Below are 22,542 nucleotides of genomic sequence, written 5' to 3' on the forward strand. Positions count from 1 at the left end.
GGAGAACTTTAGGGTTCTTACTTCTTCTGTCTATACAGAAAAATAAGAATATATTATGAACTGAAAACTAAGGACTTCAACATCTAATCTGCTCAAAAGTGTTTAGACTGTTGTGTTGGCTTGTCATCCAATCAATTGGATTTATGATTTTTGTGTATTAAGTGAATAATAATTTTCCCAAAGGTGTTTAGTAATTCAAGTCAAACAAATGAATCAATGTATAATGAAGAATTAAATTGACAAGATTACATTCTTCATCTGCTCAAAAGTGTTGGAGTCATGTAAATTGCCCTTGTGTTTGATGCTTTGGTTATGCAACTCCAATATAAACGGTGTCTGTCCAAAGATGATACTGAGTTTATAGGCTCATGTTTTGGGAAAAACACTCAGATGGTTTTCCTTGTTTGTTGCTATTTAATTACTGACGTTATGAATTTTTTGCATATTGTTCTTGGTCTCGGGTTCGAGACTTGGGAGCAGCCTCTCCATAAATGGGGGTAAGGCTAGCCGACATTCACCTCTCCCAGACCCTGCGTAAAGCGGGAGCCTTGTGCACTGGGTACGACGATTGTTCTTCAGTTCCTCATATGACCTCTCTCAACTTCACAAACATTCAGACTTTGACTGGTTCTAACTTCAAGAAATGGAAGGAAGATGTCAAGATTGTTCTTGGTCTCATTGACCTTGATTTGGCATTGAGGGAGGAACGTCCAGCAGCTCTTACTGCAGAGAGCACCATGGAGCAAAGGGTAAAGTTTGACAAGTAGGATAGAGCCAACATAATGTCCTTGATGATCATGAAGAAAGCAATTACACAATCAGTTAAAGCGGGAATTCCAAAGCAAGATAATGCCAAAGACTTTCTGACTGCAGTGAGGGAGAAGTTTCAAGAGTCGAATGAGGCGGAAACTGGAACTTTTCTTACTTAACTCACTGCCATGAAGTACGACAAAGTGGGAAGTGTCAGAGAGCACATCCTCAAGATAGTGGTTCTTGCACAAAAATTAAAAGATCTTGAGGTACCCATGAATGATAAATTTTTAGTTCATATGGCCTTAAAATCTTTACCTGCTAAATATAGGCAGCTCAAAGTCTCATACAATACTCAAAAGGGAAATGGGGCATCAATGAACTGATTTCAATGTGTGCTCAAGAAGAGGATTGGCTCAAGAGTGACAAAATAGTGAATGTCAATTTTGTTCAAGCTGAAAAACGTAAGAAGGATTTCAATTTTTTTTGGTCAGACTGTAGCTGCTGGTAAGAAGAAGACTTAAGAAATTTTTTCTTCTTTTAAAAAGACTAATATCTCTCAAGGATCTCATAAAATCAAACCTATTAACACTGAGGCTGAAAAGGAAAAAGGAGTGTTACTTTAGCAAAGCAACAGGTCATTTAATAAAGAATTGCATTCGCTTAAAAAAATGGCTTGTTAAGAAAGGTAAAGAAATAAATGTTTTTGTGTGAGTTCAGTCTAATTTAGTTTAAATTCCTTCTCAAAGTTGGTGGCTTGATACTAGTTGTTCTATTCATATAATTAATTCCTTGCAGGGCTTCTCAAAAACAAGGGAGATAAACAATGAAGTCTCCAATGTCTATGTGGGAAATGAGAGCAAAGTAGTTGTCGGATCCATAGGAAGTGCCAAATTAGTTTTATCATCTGGTTTTATTTTAGACTTGAGTCCAGTTCTTTATGTACCTTCCTTGCGAAAGAATTTAATTTCTGCATCTAAGCTAGTTAAGTGGGGCTTTACCTTTATTGGTGACAATCATAGTGTAAAGTTTTTTCATTCATATAATGCAAGTACTTTACTTGGTAGTGCTTATCTCAAAACTAATATATGGCAAATGGATTATTCTTATGAAAATGAATGTTTTAATGTTCAAAGTGTTGGTTCTAAAACGCTGCTCACTTCTGGAAAACCCTCCATGCTTTAGCACAAGAGGTTGGGGCACATCTCTAAGGAAACAATCATCACACTAACGAAACAAAACTTGTTGCCACAACTGCCACTCAATACTACAGTCTGGTGGTAATCCTCTTCGCATGGAAGTGAGAGGTCTTAGGTTTGAAACTCGTAGATGGCGAATTTGATACCAAATTAGGTTTGTCCATTGTGGGGCTTAGCCGAACTCCTTCTTCCCCTAGTGTAAAAATATCGATGTACTAAAAAAAAAACTTGTCGCCACAACTTGATTTAAATGATTTAAAGAATGTATTGATTCTTTTAAGGGAAAACTCACCAACACTAGAAAACCAGGATCAAACCGTAGCCAATCCTTGTTAGAGATTATGCACACCAACATTTGTAGACCGTTCCCAACTAAAACTATTTGTGGAAAATCTTATTTCATAACATTTATTGATGATTTTTCTTGATTTGCATATGTTTTTCTCATCTCTGAAAAATCTGAAGCATTAGAATGTTTTTAAAACCTTTCACTTAGAAGTCTAAAAACAACTTGAAAAATATATTAAAATTGTGAGATCTGATAAAGGTGGTGAGTATTTTGGCAGGTATATGGAAGCTGGACAACACAAAGGATCCTTTGCAACTTACCTTGAACAAAATGGCATAGTCGCGCAATGCACTCCACGGACTCCTCATCAAAATGGAGTTGCTGAACAAAGGAATTGAACACTTAGGTTTTATAATCCAAGCGAGAAGAAACTTAACCCGAGGACCACAAAGTTGTAGGTTCATTGGATATTCAGAAAAATCGAAGGGTTATAAATTCTACTGTTCTAGCAACTACTTGAGAATTATGGAGACTCATAATGCAAAATTTCTTGAAGATTTGAATGAGATTGACATTCGTAGTTCAACATCAAACTCTCCAGAATTCGAAGAATTAAATCACGATAAGGAGCTGCTTGTTCCGCTAGCATCTGTCGATGCTACTCGCACTGAGTTGCTGATTTTTTCTCCACAAGAAAACTTGAGCTCGTTGCAGATGCTACAAATGGCCTGCAAATTCAAGCACAACAGCTCTAGTTACAGCCCCAATTAATGAACCAAATGGCACTACTCGTGATCCAATCATTGCTCCAGTTGTTGTACCAACATAAACAAATGTTCGAAATGTTGAATAAGTGGCCAAGTGGCTATTAAACAAATCAAAAGGAAAAAAAACAATATAATTATGTCCCTTCCATGTTTTGGGGAGGAAAACATGGCACCTTGTCTAAGAGCAACGCCAGCCATGCTGGTTGCTCGGGCCACAGGCGAGGAGAAAGGGCCCTCGGGCCGGTGGGTGCAGCTCCAGCGGGGACGGGCCCGAGTGAGGGTGGGAGCCCGAGTCGGAGGCCCGTGGAAAGTTGACAGGCCTGGCCCCCGAGCTCGTATGACGTCACGCTGACGCAAGGGCTGGGTCCGGCCTTTTTTTTTATTTTTTTTGTGTCAGGCGCGTGCCCCTCACTCGCGAGTGGGGGCGCGTCGCCCGACATGATTTCAGGGGGATGGCCCGCGTGTCAGTTACCGTTGGGAAGCCACGTGGCTTCCCATGGGCCGTTAGATCCCAATGGTTCTTTAATAAGAACCGTCCGATTTACAACGGTAAAAAAAAAAAAAAAAGCTGATTTTATATCAACTGTTCGATCTGAGATCAACGGTTGATATTAATCTGCTTTATAAATTAAAAAAAAATAGTTTTAAAATTAAGAAAAGTTACTGTTGTGACACGTGGCACAATCTGGAGTGTTGGAATTCAAAAATTTTAAATCCAACGGCAGAGATTAATTATTTGAATAAAAATTTTAAAAAAAATTGTAAAAAATCCGAAAAAATTGTAAAAAATCTGAAAAAAAATTGTAAAAATTTGTTTTTACTTTTCTATAAATACCACTTCTTCTCCATCTACCTTACACCACAATTTCATATTTTCTCAATTACTTTCAATCAAATTCCTATCTTTCTCTCAAAGTTTCAATCCACATTTTTTCCACAAAATGGCTACTGATGCAGGTTCGAATTGGTCGCTTCTTGAAGATGTTGCGTTGTACACTAGCTGGGTTGAAGTTACTCATAATTCCCTTACGGGTAATGAGATGCAATTGCGAGAAATGTGGAGTTTAATTCATACCAAATTTGTTGAGCAAATGAGTGGGAAAAGAACTAAAGAATCGATATCCAGTAGTTGGAAAATACTTAGCCATTCCTTTAGTACGTGGAGAGATGCCTTGACACAAGCTAGTAATAATGTTCGAAGTGGGGCAAATTATGCGGATGAGGTAAGAATATATTATAATTATTTGTTTGTATTATAATTTTGTTACCTAATTTGATTATAATTATTTGTTTGTTTCATTTATTTGTTACCTAATTGTTTGTATTATTTATTTGTTTGCAATATTTATTTGTGACCTAATTTCATTATTATTATTTGTTTGTATTATTTATTTGTGACCTAATAATTTCATTATTATTATTTGTTTGTATTATTTATTTGTTACCTAATAATTTCATTATTATTCATTTGTTTGTATTATTTATTTGTTACCTAATAATTTCATTATTATTCATTTGTTTGTATTATTTATTTGTTACCTAATAATTTCAATATTATTCATTTGTAGCAACTTCAAGCACAAGCATGGTATGGTGCCAAAATCAAATCAAGAAACAAATCATTCACCCAGTGGGAATGTTGGAATATTGTTAAAGATTGTCCTAAATTCAAAGTTGTGCCTGTTGGTCCAGAAGTATGCATGAACAACATCCCTCTACACAACACCTTTGTACACAGCACCCCTCCACACTCTACACCCGATCATGGCTCCCATGTGGATGAAGAAGATGGAGAAGAAGTGCCTGAAACGCCCATTCCTGAACAAGCGTCGGGGTCGACCCGTTATCCAATTAGGCCTCTAAGTAAGAAGGCTTCAAAGAGGAAAGGGAGTGCTTCCAAGAATGATTATGGAAAGTACATGCAAGAACTTGCTCGTCAAGGTGAATTGACGTTGGCGCGGGAATTGGCGAAATATGAGGCTGACATGGCTAGAGAAGAGGTAAAAGCTGCAGCTATTCAACAAGCATTTCAAGCTGAACAGAGGGAAAGAGAGCTACTTAGGCAAGAAAGGGAGTTGCTTAGAGAAGAAAGAATTGCACAACGAGATCGTGACATTATGAACACGCGTTTAGAAGGGATGTCTCCAAATTCTAAATATTTTTGGCAGTCGGAGAAAGCGGATGTGGTGCAAAGGAGGCGTGCAAGAGAAGCGAGATCAAGACAAGATGGTCCTAGCACAACAAGACAAGATGATCCTAGCACCACAGATTGGTTAAGTGGTGAGGAATAGGGTACTTTTGTAATCGGAGCCCATAGTTTTCCAATCACTTTGGGTTGTAATTTATTATTTATGTTGTTTCAATTTTATTGAAGTTAGTACTTTATTTAAAGTGAGAGTACATGTATTTAATTTCGTAATATATTTATCCTAATAATAGAATCTTTAATTCATCAAATTGTTCACGTATAATGAAATTATAAAACACACCAAATAAAACTCACCAATTGGAATTACATAAACACACCAACTAAAATTACATAAACATACGAAATAATAAAAAACTCACTACAAAAAACACACCAAATAAAGTTACATAAACACACCAAATACAAACAAACATACTAAATAAACTTAAGTATCTTCAGCTTGTTTCAATGCCCACTGGTGCTCTATCAAGTCAATTTGCCGATCATTGTGCATAGATGACCTTTGAAGTGCAGTATATCGTTGAATGACCCTTTCATTGTAACGTCCATCCCTTTCTAATGGCTCGTGTTGCACGGGTTCTTCGGTGCCATCATGCGCACAATATATCCGTGTTCTTGAATTGTTCATCGTGTCTGGTTCTGGCTCATATTCATCAACCGCATCATAATCAAACTCATCTTCCACAATCATGTTGTGAAGAATGACACACGTCATCATGATGGATCGAAGTGACTCTACATTGAACATTCTGGCAGCACCCCTAACGATCGCCCAACGAGCTTGAAGGATACCAAAACAACGCTCCACATCCTTCCTGCACCCCTCTTGACAGCTTGCAAAGTGTTTTTCCTTTGCACTTCGCGGGCGTGGCACTGTTTTGACAAATGTTTCCCACCGTGGGTAAATGCCGTCAGCTAGGTAGTATGCCCCGTCGTACCTACGTCTGTTGACGACGTACGTGACTTTTGGTGCCTTTCCTTGCAGGACGTCGTTGAACACTGGGGATTGGGCAAGGACGTTGAGATCATTTTGAGCCCCCGGAACCCCGAAAAAGGCGTGCCATATCCATGTATCAAAAGATGCCACTACCTCCAAAATGATAGATTTTGATCCTTTTCTATCCCCATATGCGCCTTGCCATGCACTTGGACATTTTTTCCACGTCCAGTGCATACAATCGATGCTTCCTATCATCCCAGGAAAACCTCGCATCTCGCCCTTCTTCAGAAGCCTTTGCAAGTCCATGTGAGTAGGTTTTCGGAGGTACTCTGCGGTGTACAAAGATTCGACTGCTTCACAAAACCTCATCAGGGCCTCAAGAATGGTTGATTTCCCCATCCTCATTATCTCATCCACTTGGTCTGCAGATGCTCCATACGTAAGCATCCGCAACGCAGCAGTGATTTTTAGCTCAGGCAGGAGACCTATAACACCACAAGCATCCTTCTTTTGCACAAAGTAAGAATCATGGTTGCAAACATCAGTCATGATTTTGTTGAACAAATGTTGTTCCATTCTAAAACGGCGTCTGAAGTACGTATCAAGAAATGCACTGTTATGGACAAAGTAATCGTCCAACAGCTCTTCACCCTGTCGTTGCCTGCTTCTATCAATGTTTCTTGAACGGTTGGGCCTGCATATCTGAGCAACAGTCTGGATGACTCGACGGGAATGTGAGGCTCTGGCCATTCTTGTTTCATCATCTCTCCTTCTACGCTCCTCATCCTCTTCCATCTCATTTTCGGCTATCTGAAGGTTGAACATTCCTTCAGATTGGTTAAACAATTCCTCCTCTTGCTGATCGATTTCCCACATCATCCTTGATGAAGAAGAAGACATTGTAAGGATGGATGGTGAAGAAGAAGCAGAAATTATGAATAATGAGATAGAGATGTTGAGAAAATTGGTGTGAGATTTGTGAGAATGGATGGTGGATTATATGGACGATTCAGAAAAGGATCGGATTGTAGATGAGGCCACGTGGCATGCCGTCATTCGTTAAAAATCTAATCAAAATCTATCCTCAAAGATTCTGAAAAGATAATGACACATGGCACGATCGTATTGGATAAAAATCTTATCGAAATCGATCTCCAATAATTTTATATTTTCGGATAATGACACGTGGCGCAATTTTGAACGAGTTAAAATCTGATCAAAATCTATCGTCAAAGATTCTCAAAAGATAACGACACGTGGCACGATGACATTGGATAAAATTCTTATCGAAATCGATTTCCAATAATTATCTTTTCGGATAATGACACGTGGCGCAATTTTGAACGAGTTAAAATCTGATCAAAATCTATCGTCATAGATTTTCAAAAAATAACGACACGTGGCACAATGACATTGGATAAAAATCTTATCGAAATCCATCGCTAAATAATTGTTTGTTTTTATAAAATGACACGTGGCGCAACGAGAACGATTTAAAAAATCTTATCCGAAATTACAAATAATTTTATTTTGTATTATTTAAACAAACAAAAAAACTAATATTTTATTGCCTATTGCCTGGGGGGAGGGCTCCAAGGGTGGAGATGCAAATGGCAATTACTGTTCATTAATGGCAATTACTATTCATTTAAGGCAGTTACTGTTCAAAATGGTGGATTCAATAGTGGATTGCCAGGGGGGAAGGCTTCATGGGTGGAGTTGCTCTAAAGTGAATTGTTTTGGCCATAACACCTGTGGGTTTTGGTTTTTAATATGGGGTTGTTGCCTTTGGAGAAATGAGAGAGAGAAGAGAAGAGTGCATCAGAAAACAGAGAAGAAAAAATAGAAGTGGAGCATCCCCTCTTTGAAGAGAAGAAGAAAGTGCTCATCTTTTTGGTTAGTAATCATCCACCAACGTAGTTGTTGTTGTAATAGCTTTGAGCTATATGTATAGAGAAGAAATTATTCATTATATTTCTTTCTCTATTTGTTTCTGTGGTGTGTGAGAGCTATTGGGTGTATTGGGTTATTTGGGTTGTGAGATTGCCAACACTTTGTAAACTCTCATTTGGTTGATAGTGGATTATTGGGTGAGCTCCTACTGCTCCGAGGACGTACTCCAATTACACTGACGGTTGAGGAACCTCGTTAAAATCTTGGTGTCTTTAATATTTTGTTCTTGCATTTTCATTTGATAAATATCCTGTGGGTTAGCTTGAGTTGGTTCCAACGGGTTTGGTGCTATCCTAGCACAACAATTGGTATCAGAACACTGGTTGCTCTTGGGTACTGTCTAGTTGCCAAAGATGTCAGACGGGCAAGATGAGAATCCTTTTGGAAGCAGCTCCGGGTTTGCAAGAACTACGGTGCAAAATGCAAAGTTCGAAGTGGAAAAGTTTGATGGCACAAACAACTTCGGGATGTGGCAATGTGAGGTCAAAGATGTGTTGGCTCAACAAGATCTACTTGCCGCTTTGGGAGAGAAGCCGGAAGCTATGTCGAAGCCGGAATGGGAGAAATTAAATTTGTGGGCTTGCTCTTCAATTCGGTTGTGCCTTGCAAAAACTCAGAAGTATTTTGTGATGCGGGAGACATTAGCAAGTGTGTTGTGGCAAAAATTGGAAGACAAGTATATGACAAAGAGTGCAGAGAACCGGCTACACTTGAAGAAAAAGCTCTACCGCTTCCAATACAAAGAAGGTACAAAAATGATTAGACACCTTGATGCTTTTAATAAGTTGATTGCCGACTTGTTAAATTTAGATGAGGATATTAAGGATGAAGATAAGGCCTTAATATTGTTGAATTCATTGCCGGACTCTTATGAGCATTTTGTTACCACTATTATGCATGGTAAAGAAACTGTGAAATTTGAAGATGTGTCAAATGCCTTGATGAATTATGAAATGAGGCATATAGATAAAAATCATGATAGTACCTCTGAAGCTTTATTTGTTAGAGGTAGATCATCGGAGAGAAGATCATCTTCTAGTAGGAAAAAATCACAGTCTCGACCTAGAGGAAACTCTAAAGGTAGAAAACCTTTGGAAAGGGATGAATGTGCCTTTTGTCATAATAAGGGTCATTGGAAGAAAGATTGTCCTAGGTTGAAGACCAAAGGCAAAGAAAGTTCTGAAGCTAATGTTGCTGAGGTTGAAACAGATTTTTCTGATTTTGCTTTAACCACTTCCTCATCATTTGATTGTGCTACTAAGTGGGTGTTGGATACGGGTTGTACTCATCATATGACTCCTCACAAGGATTGGTTTTCAAGCTTGAAAGAGTTTGATGGTGGAGTTGTGTTCATGGGAGATGACAATCCTTGCACAACAAAAGGGATTGGTACAGTTCGTTTGAAGTTGCATGATGGCATGGTTAAAGAGTTGATAGGTGTTCGGTATGTACCGAATTTGAAGAAAAATCTTATTTCTTTGGGTACTTTGGAATCCAAAGGCTTCAGGTTTCATTCAGATGGACAGACATTGAAAGTTACTTATGGTGCACTTGTTGTGATGAAAGCTCCTCGATATGGCCATTTGTATTTATTGCAGGGAAGCACTGTGACAGGTGAAGCATCTGTAGTCTCTGAAAATATGGGCACATCTGATTCAGATACTACTAGACTGTGGCATATGAGATTAGGCCATGCCGGTGAGAAAGCTCTACAAGGGCTTGTAAAAAAAGGTCTTCTAAAAGATACCACGACTTGTAAGCTTGATTTCTACGAGCATTGTGTCTTGGGGAAGCAAACTAGAGTGAAGTTTGGTACTGCTGTACATCAGACGAAGGGCATTCTTGATTATGTGCATTCGGATGTTTGGGGTCCTACAAAGACTCCCTCTTTGAGTGGTAGACATTGGTTCGTGACCTTTGTTGATGATTATTCAAGAAGGTCTTGGGTCTACACTATGAAGCACAAGAGTGAGGTGTTAAGCATTTTCTTGGGTTGGAAGAAAATGGTTGAGAACCAGACTGGGAGAAAGATTAAGATTTTGAGATCGGATAATGGTGGTGAATACACATCCGATCCTTTCTTTAAAGTTTGCAAAAAGGAAGGAATTGTGAGACATTTCAGTGTTCGGGGAACTCCACAACAAAATGGAGTTGCAGAAAGATTGAATCGAACCTTGCTTGAGAAGGTTAGATGTATGTTGTCTCAGTCGGGTTTAAGCAAGTCATTTTGGGCAGAAGCAGTTAATTATGCATGTCACATCATCAACCGGTTACCCTCAGCTGCTGTTCAGGGTAAGACACCAATGGAGGTATGGATTGGAAAACCTTCTTCTGATTATGACTATATCCGTATTTTTGGTTCACCTGCTTATTTTCATGTGACTGAAAATAAACTTGATCCTAGAGCCAAAAAGGCTATCTTTCTTGGTTTTAGTAGTGGTGTCAAAGGTTACAGGTTATTGTGCCCAGAGATGAAAAAACTTGTAATCAGCAGAGATGTGACATTTGATGAAGAAAGTATGTTCAAATACTCTGAGAAGAATGTGAAAGATGTCCAACAGGTGGAGCTTGAGAAAGTTGCCTCTGGTACTTCAAATCCTATTTCCACTGATGTCGAAGCCACTACAAGCGAAGAAGTTGGAGACCATGAGGATGTTGAAGAAGTTGAACTTGAAGATTCTATTCAAGTTGAAGAGGAAGTTTCACCTCAAGAGTCTATTGCCAAGAACAGAGGAAAGAGACAAATTACCAAGCCAGCTCGGTATAGTGACTATGTTTCTTTTGCTCTTCCTATTATCACTGATGAGATTCCATCCAATTTTGAAGAAGCTATTGAGAATGAAGAAAAGGAGAGGTGGTGTAATGCCATAGGTGATGAGATGAATTCTCTCTTGAAGAACAAGACTTGGGAGTTAGCTAAATTGCCTAAGGGTAAGAAAGTTATTGGTTGCAAATGGGTGTATGCCAAGAAAGAAGATGCTGATGAGAAAAGCAATGTGAGATTCAAAGCAAGATTAGTTGCTAAAGGGTATGCACAAAAGGAGGGCATTGACTACAATGAAATCTTTTCTCCGGTTGTGAAGCACTCCTCAATTCGCATTATGTTAGCTCTTGTTGCACAGTATGATCTTGAGCTTGTGCAACTCGATGTGAAGACGGCTTTCCTACATGATGATTTGAATGAAGAGATCTATATGTGTCAACCGGATGGGTATATAGTGAAAGGGAAGGAAAATTTGTTTTGCAAATTGAAGAAATCACTTTATGGCTTGAAGCAATCTCCAAGGCAATGGTATTTGAGGTTTGATAAATTTATGAGAGGCCAAAATTATTCTAGAAGTCAATATGATCATTGTGTGTACTTCAAGAAGTTGCAAGATGGGTCTTTCATTTATTTATTGATATATGTTGATGATATGTTGATTGCCTCAAAGAATGTTGAAGAGATTGAGAAATTGAAGAAACAAATGAAAAACGAGTTCGAGATGAAGGATCTTGGTGAAGCGAAGAAGATCCTTGGCATGGAGATCACTAGAGATAGAGCAAAGGGTTTCGTCAGTTTGAATCAAAGACAATACCTTGAGAAGTTGATTCGAAAGTTTGGAGTTCATGATTCAACCAAACCGGTTAGTACCCCTTTGGCTCCTCATTTTAAATTGAGTTCTCTACAGTGTCCTAAAACTGATAAAGAGAAGCTGCAAATGAAAAATATACCATATGCAAATTTGGTTGGTAGTTTGATGTATGCAATGGTATGCTCTAGACCGGATATTGCTCATGCAGTTGGCATGGTGAGTCGATATATGCATAATCCAGGTAAAGAGCATTGGCAAGTAGCTAAGTGGATATTGAGGTATCTCCATGGTACTCGAGACGTTGATTTATGCTTTGAGAGATATGACTCTGGTATTGGTCATTTTGCAGTTGGTTATGTTGATTCAGATTATGCAGATGATCTGGATGGAAGGAAGTCTACTACAGGCTATGTGTTTACTATGGCTAAAGGACCAGTTTGTTGGAGGTCCATTTTGCAGTCGTCTGTTGCCTTGTCTACTACAGAGGCTGAATATATGGCAGTTGCTGAAGCTATAAAGGAGGCCATTTGGATACATGGGCTGATTAAAGATTTGGGGGTTGATCAGAAGCAGGTGGAGGTACATTGTGATAGTCAGAGTGCCATTTATTTGGCTAAGTATCAGGTTCATCATGCGAGGACCAAGCACATAAATGTGCGTTATCACTTTGTTCGTGAAATTGTTGGTGAAGGGGAAATCATTCTCCAGAAGATTCCAACTAAAGACAATCCTGCTGATATGTTGACTAAGATTGTTGGTGTCGCCAAGTTTGTTCATTGCTTGAACTTGGCTCACATTTTGCCTATATAAAGAAGGCGTTGAGCAGTAGGAGTTTTTTGGAGCATTTGGCTCGGCATGAGTTGTTCTCTTGCTAGTGTTTGGGAGTGATGTTGTGTGTTAATTGTGTTGGTTGGCTTATCATGGCGTTTTTCGGAACTTGGCCAAGGTGGAGATTGTTGAATAAGTGGCCAAGTGGCTATTAAACAAATCAAAAGGAAAAAAGACAATATAATTATGTCCCTTCCATGTTTTGGGGAGGAAAACATGGCACCTTGTCTAAAGTGAATTGTTTTGGCCATAACACCCGTGGGTTTTGGTTTTTAATATGGGGTTGTTCCCTTTGGAGAAATGAGAGAGAGAAGAGAAGAGTGCATCAGAAAACAGAGAAGAAAAAATAGAAGTGGAGCATCCCCTCTTTGAAGAGAAGAAGAAAGTGCTCCTCTTTTTGGTTAGTAATCATCCACCAAGGTAGTTGTTGTTGTAATAGCTTTGAGCTATATGTATAGAGAAGAAATTATTCATTATATTTCTTTCTCTATTTGTTTCTGTGGTGTGTGAGAGCTATTGGGTGTATTGGGTTATTTGGGTTGTGAGATTGCCAACACTTTGTAAACTCTCATTTGGTTGATAGTGGATTATTGGGTGAGCTCCTACTGCTCCGAGGACGTACTCCAATTACACTGACTGTTGAGGAACCTCGTTAAAATCTTGGTGTCTTTAATATTTTGTTCTTGCATTTTCATTTGATAAATTTCCTGTGGGTTAGCTTGAGTTGGTTCCAACGGGTTTGGTGCTATCCTAGCACAACACGAAAGTCACATAGAGTACGTAAGGCAGCTATTCTACCAGATTTTGTGTATCTAAATGAGGCTGAACACTATGTAGCTGACGATGATGATCTCATATCTTACAATCAATCCATCAAAAGTATTTGATCGGCGTTGTGGAAACAAGCCATGCATGAGGAATTGGAGTCCATGGAGAAGAATAAAGTATGGAGCCTAGTTCCAAAACCGATTAGGATCACAAAAACTGTTGGTTGTAAGTGGGTATTCAAGACGAAAAAAGATTCACAAGGTAATATAGACAAACACAAAGCAAGGCTAGTGGCGAAGGGCTTTACACAGAGAGGGAGTTGACTACAATGAGACTTTCTCTCCAGTCTCGACCAAAGATTCCATGAGGATACTTCTAGCACTCACGGCTCACTTTGATTTCGAACTACATCAAATGGACGTCAAAATATTGTTTCCAAATGGAGAACTAGAGAGAGATATTTATATGCATCAGCCACCAGGATTTGTCGAAAAGGGGAAAGAGTCAATGATTTGTAAACTAAATAAGTCTATTTATGGTTTGGAACAGGCTTTGAGGTAGTGGAACAAGAATTTAGATCAAGTGATGATGGCTTCTGGCTTCCAAGAAAATAAAATGGATGAATGTGTTTATCCCAAGGTCAGCAGCACCAAGATTATATTCTTAATATTGTATGTGGATGACATTTTATTGGCTAGCTTCGACATGTCTCTACTGCAATCAACCATTAATATGTTGACTCAAAGCTTCGACCTGAAGGATTTAGGGGAGGATCAATTTGTTTTGGGGATAGAGATTATCAGAGATCGTGCCAAGAAATCCCTTGGTCTTTCACAAAGACAGTACATCGACAGGGTCACCAAAAGGTTCAATATGGAAAAATGTTCTAGTGGCGAATTGTCCATTGGAAAGGGAGATAAGATGAGTCATGAGCAATGTCCCAAAAATGAATTAGAAAGAGTAGGAATGAAAGACAAACCCTACGCATCTGTTGTAGAGAATCTGATGTAAGTCCAAGTATGCACGAGACCGGACCTAACTTTTGTAGTGAGTGTATTGGGTAGTCTTCAATCAAACTTCGGTGCATCTCATTGGGTTGTGACTAAGAAGGTGCTGAGGTATCTTAATAGAACTAGAGACATGCTAACCTATAGTCGCGTGGATAAGCTTGAGCTGGTGGCATTCTCGGACTCTGATTTGGCAGGATGTGTGGATGACAGGAAATCAACAAATGGGTACATTTTTCTGTTAGCAAACGGTGCAGTGTCATGGAAAAGTTGGAAGCAAAAGTGTATAGCATCCTCAACTATAGAGGCTAAGTTCATAGGGTGCTATGCAACAACTCAACAAGCTATTTGGCTTAGGAACATGATGAAAGGATTGATGATCATTGATGACATTGAAAGGCCTCTCATGTTGCATTGTGACAACAAAGTTACAGTTTTCTTTTCGGTGAATAATAAGAGGTCTTATGCAAGAAGATTGATGGACATAAAGTACTTGAAGGTGAGGGATGAAGTGAAGAAAAGCACTATCGATGTAGAGTACATAAACACAAGTGTTATGGTTGCTGACCTAATAACAAAGGCTTTATCTGTGGGAGTTTTCAACAAGCATGTCTTTAACATGGGTGTAAAAGAGTCTTTTGATTCAGTTAATGAGTGGGAGTAAGCACTCAGTTAACTGCATTAAACTATTTTTCTTGTGTTTATTGTTGTCATTTGCATTACAATTCATAATTAATTGATTCTGATGATTTGATCCTATGACTAATTTATGTTTCTTCAAACAATTTTGGTACTGAACGCATTTTTCAGTTTGTTCTGAGGAACTAACATCATGTTTAGTTGGTTCCTGACTTTATGACTCTAATGGCAACATAGTGTTTCAAGTTTAATATGTATGTAATCATAGAGCGCGAAGTGCAAAATAGAGTGCACCTTGTTTTTTCTATGGTTCTGTATTTTGCTTGAAATGACAGGTTGCTAAGAAGGGTAGTTGTATGCTCTTGTAAGCTCAATGATCATCATGAGTCTTATTTTATTGAGATTCAAGTGGGAGAATGTAAAACTTTGGTTGAATGACAATGAGTTAACAACTGGATTTTGCTTGACATTCAAGTGGGAGAATGTAAAACTTCGGTTGAATGACAATGAGTTTACAACTGGATTTCTTGAGTTACACGTAACTTGTTATACAAGTTGCATGAGACACAAGGAGTCTGAGAGTCTTGATAGGATAAGAGTCATGGAGTTTAATTATGTTGCAGCTGTCTAATTGAAGTCTTCATCTTGTGTATGCTGAGGAATAGAGTCATAAAGGGATATGGCTTATCACTCTACTGATAATAGGATTGTTTGAGTGAAACCCTTAGAAGAGGTCCCTGCTCCCACACTACCTGATTCTCGAATAAGCTAAAACCCTATTCATTTGGTAGAGAGTGCCGTTGTGTGTTGGAAGTAGAAGTCTGCTTCTTGTTGTTCTTCCAATGGCGTCACCTTCTAGGTGAGTTGTTCTTCCGATGTGCTTATTGTTTTCTAGAATAATTCTGTATCAATTTATTTTGTATAGGTAAGATCCTAGTAATGCGGTCTTTCCAGTGTGATTGTTGACACTACATGCCTAAACCCAACATATGTAGGAAACACATAATATCATTATAGTCCTGATAGTATTGACAACTATGGACATAACGATTTCCGATAATCTATTACATGCTTTCAAATTCTCCAATTACAATTTAACAAAAGGAACTAATACCGATTCGTGTTCATGCCAGCAAGCCATAAGTGATCGCTACTTATATGGATCAACTTATTCCTTATGTAATTTGACTGAAAAAAAAAGAAAAAAAAAAAAGAAGCCATAATCAAACTTGACAATACTGAAAGTATCCAGGCAAATTCCTTTGGAACAATTCCTTCCTTTTGGCTCAATTTCCTTCCTTTTCGCTCAATTTTCATATGATCCTGCAAGGAAGTAATAAATCATGAGTTTGATGATTATACATTAAGGGTATGTACATCTGTTACTGGTTCCGTTTCAAAGTGCTGGAATGTATCTATCGATCGGATAAGCTCCTAACAACAAAAATACAATCACAACGCAACCATATTGGAGTTAATACGAACTGCAGTGTATAATATATGAGTGACCTTTAAACAATCAACCATCGGACAATAAATGTGTGCTACTTGTAAATATTCAGTATTTAATTAAATTCGCTTGAAGTCAATTTTAAACTGCTGTGTGTGATTGGTTAAATTTGTGTTACTTATGTGATAATCTGCTTTCTTTAGACATTCTATCATGTTATTGAATTGTCAACTGTAACTATGATCATGTGTAGCCACTTCGTGCTAGTATTTCTCTTTTCTTGTAAGTACAGAGTTTTAGATTCGAATCTCATGAATAGAGTTTGATACCAATTTATTTTCCTCATCCCTAAGTTTTAATATATCATTGTATTAAAAAAAAATATCAAAATGTGTTTGGTTTTGTAGTTTTACAAAATAACATATTAGATTGCTTACCAAGAGAGCATAGTTGCAATATATATGTGTGCACACATGTATAACTATAATTTCATTTGGACACATAAAACTGACACACTTGTAATAGAGGTGGTGAAGATGCATTATCTTTTTCTGTGTGTGTGTATTTAATTTTTATTTTATTCTTTATTTTTGGTTTTGCAAGTTTTAGAGTTCCACAAATGTGGTATGTTATTAGAGTAATGCGCACACTTACTACATTTTTTATACTATATTTGTTCTAGCTCTCTGGTCCCATTTCTATTAGAGAGTTAATACAATTGTTGTATGAAAAATATAATGAAAGTAGCATTTTTGATGATCTAATGGTTGAAAAACAAACCTTCAAGTTTTCAGCTAAAGTATCTAGCTATTTAGTTTTAGAATATCGGTGTATATATGTGTCTGCGAGCGCATACAAAACCTACAAAAATATACTGCAGAGTGTGTTCTGTGCTCATCGCCAAAGCTACATGGAAAAGATGGGCATTGACTTTTTAGGCTCGTAGGATCATGAATTTACAGCATGTATTATAGTCCAATCCAAATATGTTGACAAAAAATAGCTGCATTAATATATAGTCATTAAATAAGGAAGCATTCATAGTTGTATGTGCAATACTAAAGATATTACGTATTCAAATGAATTCAATTAAGGATGGTGAAGAAGAGTGTTGTCCTTACACAATGACGTGGGTTCAAACTCCTTTGGCTCCCGAATCTAATATTTAATCTAACAAATATATCGTTTGACCAAAAAAAAAAACCAATTCAAAATCAATTAACAACGAATAAAATAGGTAAAAATTTAAACATATAATTCAATACTTCAATTTCCAATACAAAATACTCTGAAGTCTCATCAACGCATGCTAGATCATTGATGCATCTTTAGTTTAGATTAAACGACACTTTTTGTTGATATACGAACTTTATGTAGGGTATGCATAGTACTCTAATTTAAATGTTTGTAATTAAGAATGCAAATTTCACATGAGTTTCGCATGAAATGAGAGCAACACAAATAATCAAACCCTAGTAAACCTTGGTCTTAGAAATTGCGAACACGTTTTCTGTAATCTGTGTTTGACTATTAGGCCAGGAAATTCATAGTTATATGTGTGTGTGTGTGCGCGCGTGTGTGTATGTCTTTAGACGAAACACGTGCAAATAGTATAAGATTTTCTGTAAATTGCAATTCACACAACTCTGAGTGAGAGATCCATTTAACTCTGAGCTATCAACCTAATGCATAAAATAATATGAAGTTCCTATGAAAACCCGACAAAGACATGTGAAGTAAAAACCTTTGAGCAGCATAATCAGACTTTATTTTAATGTCTTTTTACAATTTTTTTCCTCTTCCCACAGTGTGTGTGTGTGTGTGTGTGTGTTTTGTAATAAGCCCTTGATCATGATGAAACGCTACGCAACAGAATCTTGTACTGCCGACAGCAAGCAAAAATGAATTGGTAAAGGAACATAAGAATGGGCGTATAAAAGAAGACTAATTAATTATTGTGTATAACTGACATTTTACGGAACTACTAGCTGCACTTATAAAAGAAGAGCAATTAGTTGTGGCATTGATCATCATGGGTGTTATAGATTCGCTATGATGACCTTTGTTAAATTAAAACCAAAAGATAGAAAAGCAGTAGAAAAAGATGGATGAACGCCAAAAACTAATAAAATACGAATGAAAGAGATTTGTGAAAACCTTAAACCTTAATTAATCATATATTTCAATCATTTGTCTATATTTTTGAATTATATATCCTGACGTATGAAAGTTCGTGATGATATATATTTCTTGACAAATAATCGTGGGGCACCAAAAATTTGCAGAATCAGCCAAATTAATGAAAAGCTACAAATAGATAACAATTTTTAATTAACGTACGACAGTCACAGTGGAGATTGCATCGTGAGAATGTCTCAGAGAGAGAGAAAGAAGAGGACCTGAGGAGAGAGGGAGAAGTTGGAGAGAAGAGATTATTGTTTCTGATGTTATTACAACGCGATATAGGTGGAGTGATTTATTATTGGTTAAAGTTACTGATCACGATCAGAACATTATCACTCAAATACTAATTTGAGTATATCAGTTCAGTTAGGGTTTTAATTTTTTTCTTCATATATATGTAGTTCCATATCAAACCAATTTACAGTCCTTTGACTGCACTCCATCTCACAAGTTTAACTGTCTTTTTCTCTCTTTTTAAGTATAATTTTTGGGGGATTTGATCCAAAAAAAAAAAAAAAAACCAACAACAACAAACAACTATAAGCTTTGGGGGTATATCATGTACACTGGCAAAAATTTTCTTCATTTAACTCCAATTAAATTTTTATGATGTGAACGTACTTAATTAACCATGAAAAGAAATTGAATATAATTTAGTGTATATAATATCTACTTACCCTTTGATTAATTCTGAAATTGGCCAAAGGAATCAAAATGCATCAAGAGAAATGCATGGTAGAACTTGATTCATCATCATTTGGTCCGGATCCCTTGCTTGGACTTGGCTTCTTCTTTTTCTTCTTAAAAGGAATCCCTCTTGCCATAGCTTGGCACTCCCTGACCTCCCTCAGGTAAACCCTGATTGCACCGCTAGCGAAAGGGTTGTTCTCCGGGGATCCTCCATTTTCTTCGTAGGCAGCCCTCAGCCTCCCTATGAGAGCATCCAGGCTGCCCCAGGCTTGCCTAAGTGGACATGTGCAAGGAGCAGGAGGCTCAGGCTGCCCATAAAACATGCAACCCTGGAGATGAACTTTGGTCTTCCCAAACTGGTCCAGATACCTAAGAAACTCCAGTACATGGTTGTAATTGCTCTGAGACAGCGCCACTGGAGGCCTCTGGTTCTTCAAGTACTGACCAAAAGTGTTCCAGTCCCTTCTCTTCTGGGATTCATAGCGGCTTGGTGTGGCAGGCTGCTGCTGATCATCATTCAGAGAACCTCCAGCAGACGATCCTTCGGCGAAATCTTTGCCTCTTTCTCTAGACATAGAGCGGTGATGACTGATCACTTAATGAATATTCCAGATGAACTTATTTTTTGTTTTGCTAAATAAAGGAACAAATAATGAAGGGCAGGAGGTGAAAGGAATAGGCAGTGAAAAATCAAAGATGGGAGGAAGACGGAAATCACATTATGGGCCCAGTGATGAGAAGACCTCCCATGGGGTCGGGGCCATATGATGCTTCCTGTTCATCTTTTTCTTCATCTTTTCATTTATATTCTTCTTTTCTAATAGTGCTATTACCACTAACTATACGTTTTGGTCTGTCAATAAGTTACAAAATTTGCTGTCTTTTGAAACTCGAATTGTTTTTTTTTTCTATAGAGACAACAACGCATGTTATTATTTTACGTATTATAACACAAGAATAGTTATTAGCACTATGAAAATTTCATTTTGCACACTTCACAAGTGTATCTTTCACTATGAAAATTTCATTTTGCACACTTCACAAGTGTATCTTTCTTTCTAGATACAAAAAATTTGGAGTGGAAAATAAGAATTTTGGAATGCCAATAAAATTTTTCTATAATAACAGGTAATTGATAAAGTTAATTTGTTACATTTATAAGAATATATTAATAATAAACAACTATACGTATTCTAATTTGAGTAACATAATAACAAATACGTACATAGTTAATATGTCCCCATTCTCGAAACTGGTCATAATTCGCTAGATATGTATATATTCGCTGGACATGCAATGGAAGTGCTCATAATCCAAAAAAAAAATCATTGCTAGGGAGAATCTTTTTGCTATCTTACTGTTTGTATTTGGCTTATTCAGAGGAAGAGTATTTGAAAGAGATCTGCTACAAAGAGAAAATACTGTTGTTGGTTTGGATGTTTTGCCAACTAAAATTTAATCTTCTTAAAAAGATTTAGTTTGAATAAATAAACAAAATAGGTACAATGTAGACAGTGAACATATAAACAACGAATATGGCTCACTATGGAAAGTACTTGTTATAGGAAAAATTATGATTTCATTGATAATGAAATAAAGTTACATTTGTGTATATATACAAGTTATAAACATACTTGTACTAATAGCTCAACCTAACAAACCAAAACTAACATAACAAACTAATAACCTCCCAAGTTTTATCTTTAGCAGATGCTATTACAATATTGCCTTTAATATGCCCCCTCAAACTGAGCTAAGGTAATAGCATGAATAGTTTGTCACGAAGAAGCAAAAACCTAGGTTGTGACACTATTTTGGGACAAATATCAGCAACCTGGTCTCGTGTGCAGACAAATTGTAGAGAAACTTCCTTTCCAAAAAAAAAAATTCCCGATGTAGTGGTAATCTATTTCAACATGCTTGGTCTGAGCATGAAAAATAGAATTCTTAGCCAAAGAAATTGTTGATATTATCACACCATTATTAAGGAGGACAAGGAACATAATAGCCAATATTAACCAACAATTTACATATCCATGTGATCTCTGTAGCAGTATTGACAACTGATCTATATTCTGCCTTAAGTGATCTATATCTTACAAACAGAGAGTGATCAGATTAAGAACCAATGAAGCCAAGAGAGTTCAAAGCACCATGTAACTTTTCATACCAAGCTCTAGGAACTTGTTTCAATCCAATAAGGATTTGTGAAGTCTGCAAACATGTGATTTGATCTGTAGGATCCTCAAAAACAGGTAGTTGTTGCATAAAAATTGATTATGTAAGATGACTATGCTAGAAAGCATTGCTAATATCGAGATGATTCAAGAACTACTCAAACTGAGCTGCCAAAGTAAGAAGAAGCCTTATAGTCATAGGTTTTGCCATTAGACTTAAAGTTTCAGAGTAGTCTAATCCTTCTTGTAGATGAAAGACCTTAGCAATAGATCGAGCTTTATATCTATCTATGGAACCATCTGGTTTTCTTTTGATTCTGAAATCCCATTACATGATTATATCCTAAAAAGGTCTATCTCCTAATTGAGATAAATACACGTGTCTAGGGTTCATCTTACTAACCTGACCGTTAAACCCACCCCCGGGGGTCTTATACTTGTTCGATTGTTTGCTCTTTCACAAGTTATTCGGATTTGTACATCTTCACCACCTGCGGTGGTGCGTGAATTTGGTTCCAACATTAAAATTAATTGAATTGATTATTGATTGACTGAATTGTTGTTTAATTAGTTAACTGAATTCTTGTTTAATATATATATGATTATTGATTGTTGGTAATTGAACTGATTCCCCATATAATTGGATACCAGATAAATAGGGAACATAGCATCCAATAACATAATCATTACTGTTAAGGACCAGTGGTACTACTCCTGCCCTATATGCACTCCACTCCCTGAACGATTCACATAGATCATTTAGTGTTAATTAAGGCTGAAACTCAACATCACAAGTTCTCCATTGTCATCTGCACCAACCATAATATTCAAGGTCAACAATCTTTCAGAAGAATTCACAAGCCATTAACGCCTCGTTCAAATCACAAAACAACATAAACACAACACAAAAAGAAATGGAACTCCGACATATTTTTAATCTTGCACCCTTTTGTATTTGTCATCTCCTTGACAATTCTTGACTTTGCCATTGATTACATCATGTGGTTTGCATAAGATTTAGGTTTTTAAAAATATTTACTACTATTAAGAGGAGAGGTAAGAGTTCAAAACTATTGCATAAAGTTCATGATGAAGATATATATCAATTTTAATATGA

The 22,542-nt window shown here is 37.2% G+C and overlaps 2 protein-coding genes across 3 annotated transcripts; one reads left to right on the forward strand and one right to left on the reverse strand.

Annotated features, from left to right (window-relative positions):
* Window positions 1-491: 491 nt before the first annotated feature.
* On the forward strand, window positions 492-3,009 carry LOC103444107 (uncharacterized). Its single transcript, XM_008383020.2, has 3 exons — window positions 492-749; window positions 1,082-1,214; window positions 2,795-3,009. Exons 1-3 carry the CDS (start codon window positions 492-494, stop codon window positions 3,007-3,009), a joined length of 606 nt encoding a protein of 201 aa, XP_008381242.2.
* Window positions 3,010-15,914: 12,905 nt separating this feature from the next.
* Window positions 15,915-19,974, reverse strand: LOC103444083 (protein LIGHT-DEPENDENT SHORT HYPOCOTYLS 10-like). Of its 2 annotated transcripts, XR_530598.4 has the most exons (3): window positions 19,236-19,974; window positions 17,496-17,544; window positions 15,915-16,247 (listed from the first exon to the last, which is right to left on the reverse strand). XR_530598.4 is itself a non-coding variant. In XM_008382995.4 (2 exons), the coding sequence occupies exon 1, from the start codon at window positions 19,821-19,823 to the stop codon at window positions 19,278-19,280; it is 546 nt and encodes a 181-aa protein (XP_008381217.1). In that variant the 5' UTR covers window positions 19,824-19,974; the 3' UTR covers window positions 15,915-16,247; window positions 19,236-19,277. The 2 variants fall into 2 exon arrangements, 1 of the variants encoding a protein (XP_008381217.1); XM_008382995.4 differs by lacking the exon at window positions 17,496-17,544.
* Window positions 19,975-22,542: the final 2,568 nt, after the last annotated feature.

The sequence above is a fragment of the Malus domestica genome, chromosome 09, assembly GCF_042453785.1.
Source record: "Malus domestica chromosome 09, GDT2T_hap1".
In the NCBI taxonomy this organism is placed as follows: domain Eukaryota; kingdom Viridiplantae; phylum Streptophyta; class Magnoliopsida; order Rosales; family Rosaceae; genus Malus; species Malus domestica.

Coding starts and splice junctions, on each gene's coding strand:
- LOC103444107 (XM_008383020.2), top strand. CDS start 492: ATGGGGGTAAGGCTAGCCGACATTCACCTCTCCCAGACCCTGCGTAAA. Junction 750..1,081: donor AGAGCACCATGGAGCAAAGG/GTAAAGTTTGAC, acceptor TGCTAAATATAG/GCAGCTCAAAGTCTCATACA. Junction 1,215..2,794: donor TTTTGTTCAAGCTGAAAAAC/GTAAGAAGGATT, acceptor AATTTCTTGAAG/ATTTGAATGAGATTGACATT.
- LOC103444083 (XM_008382995.4), bottom strand. CDS start 19,823: ATGTCTAGAGAAAGAGGCAAAGATTTCGCCGAAGGATCGTCTGCTGGA.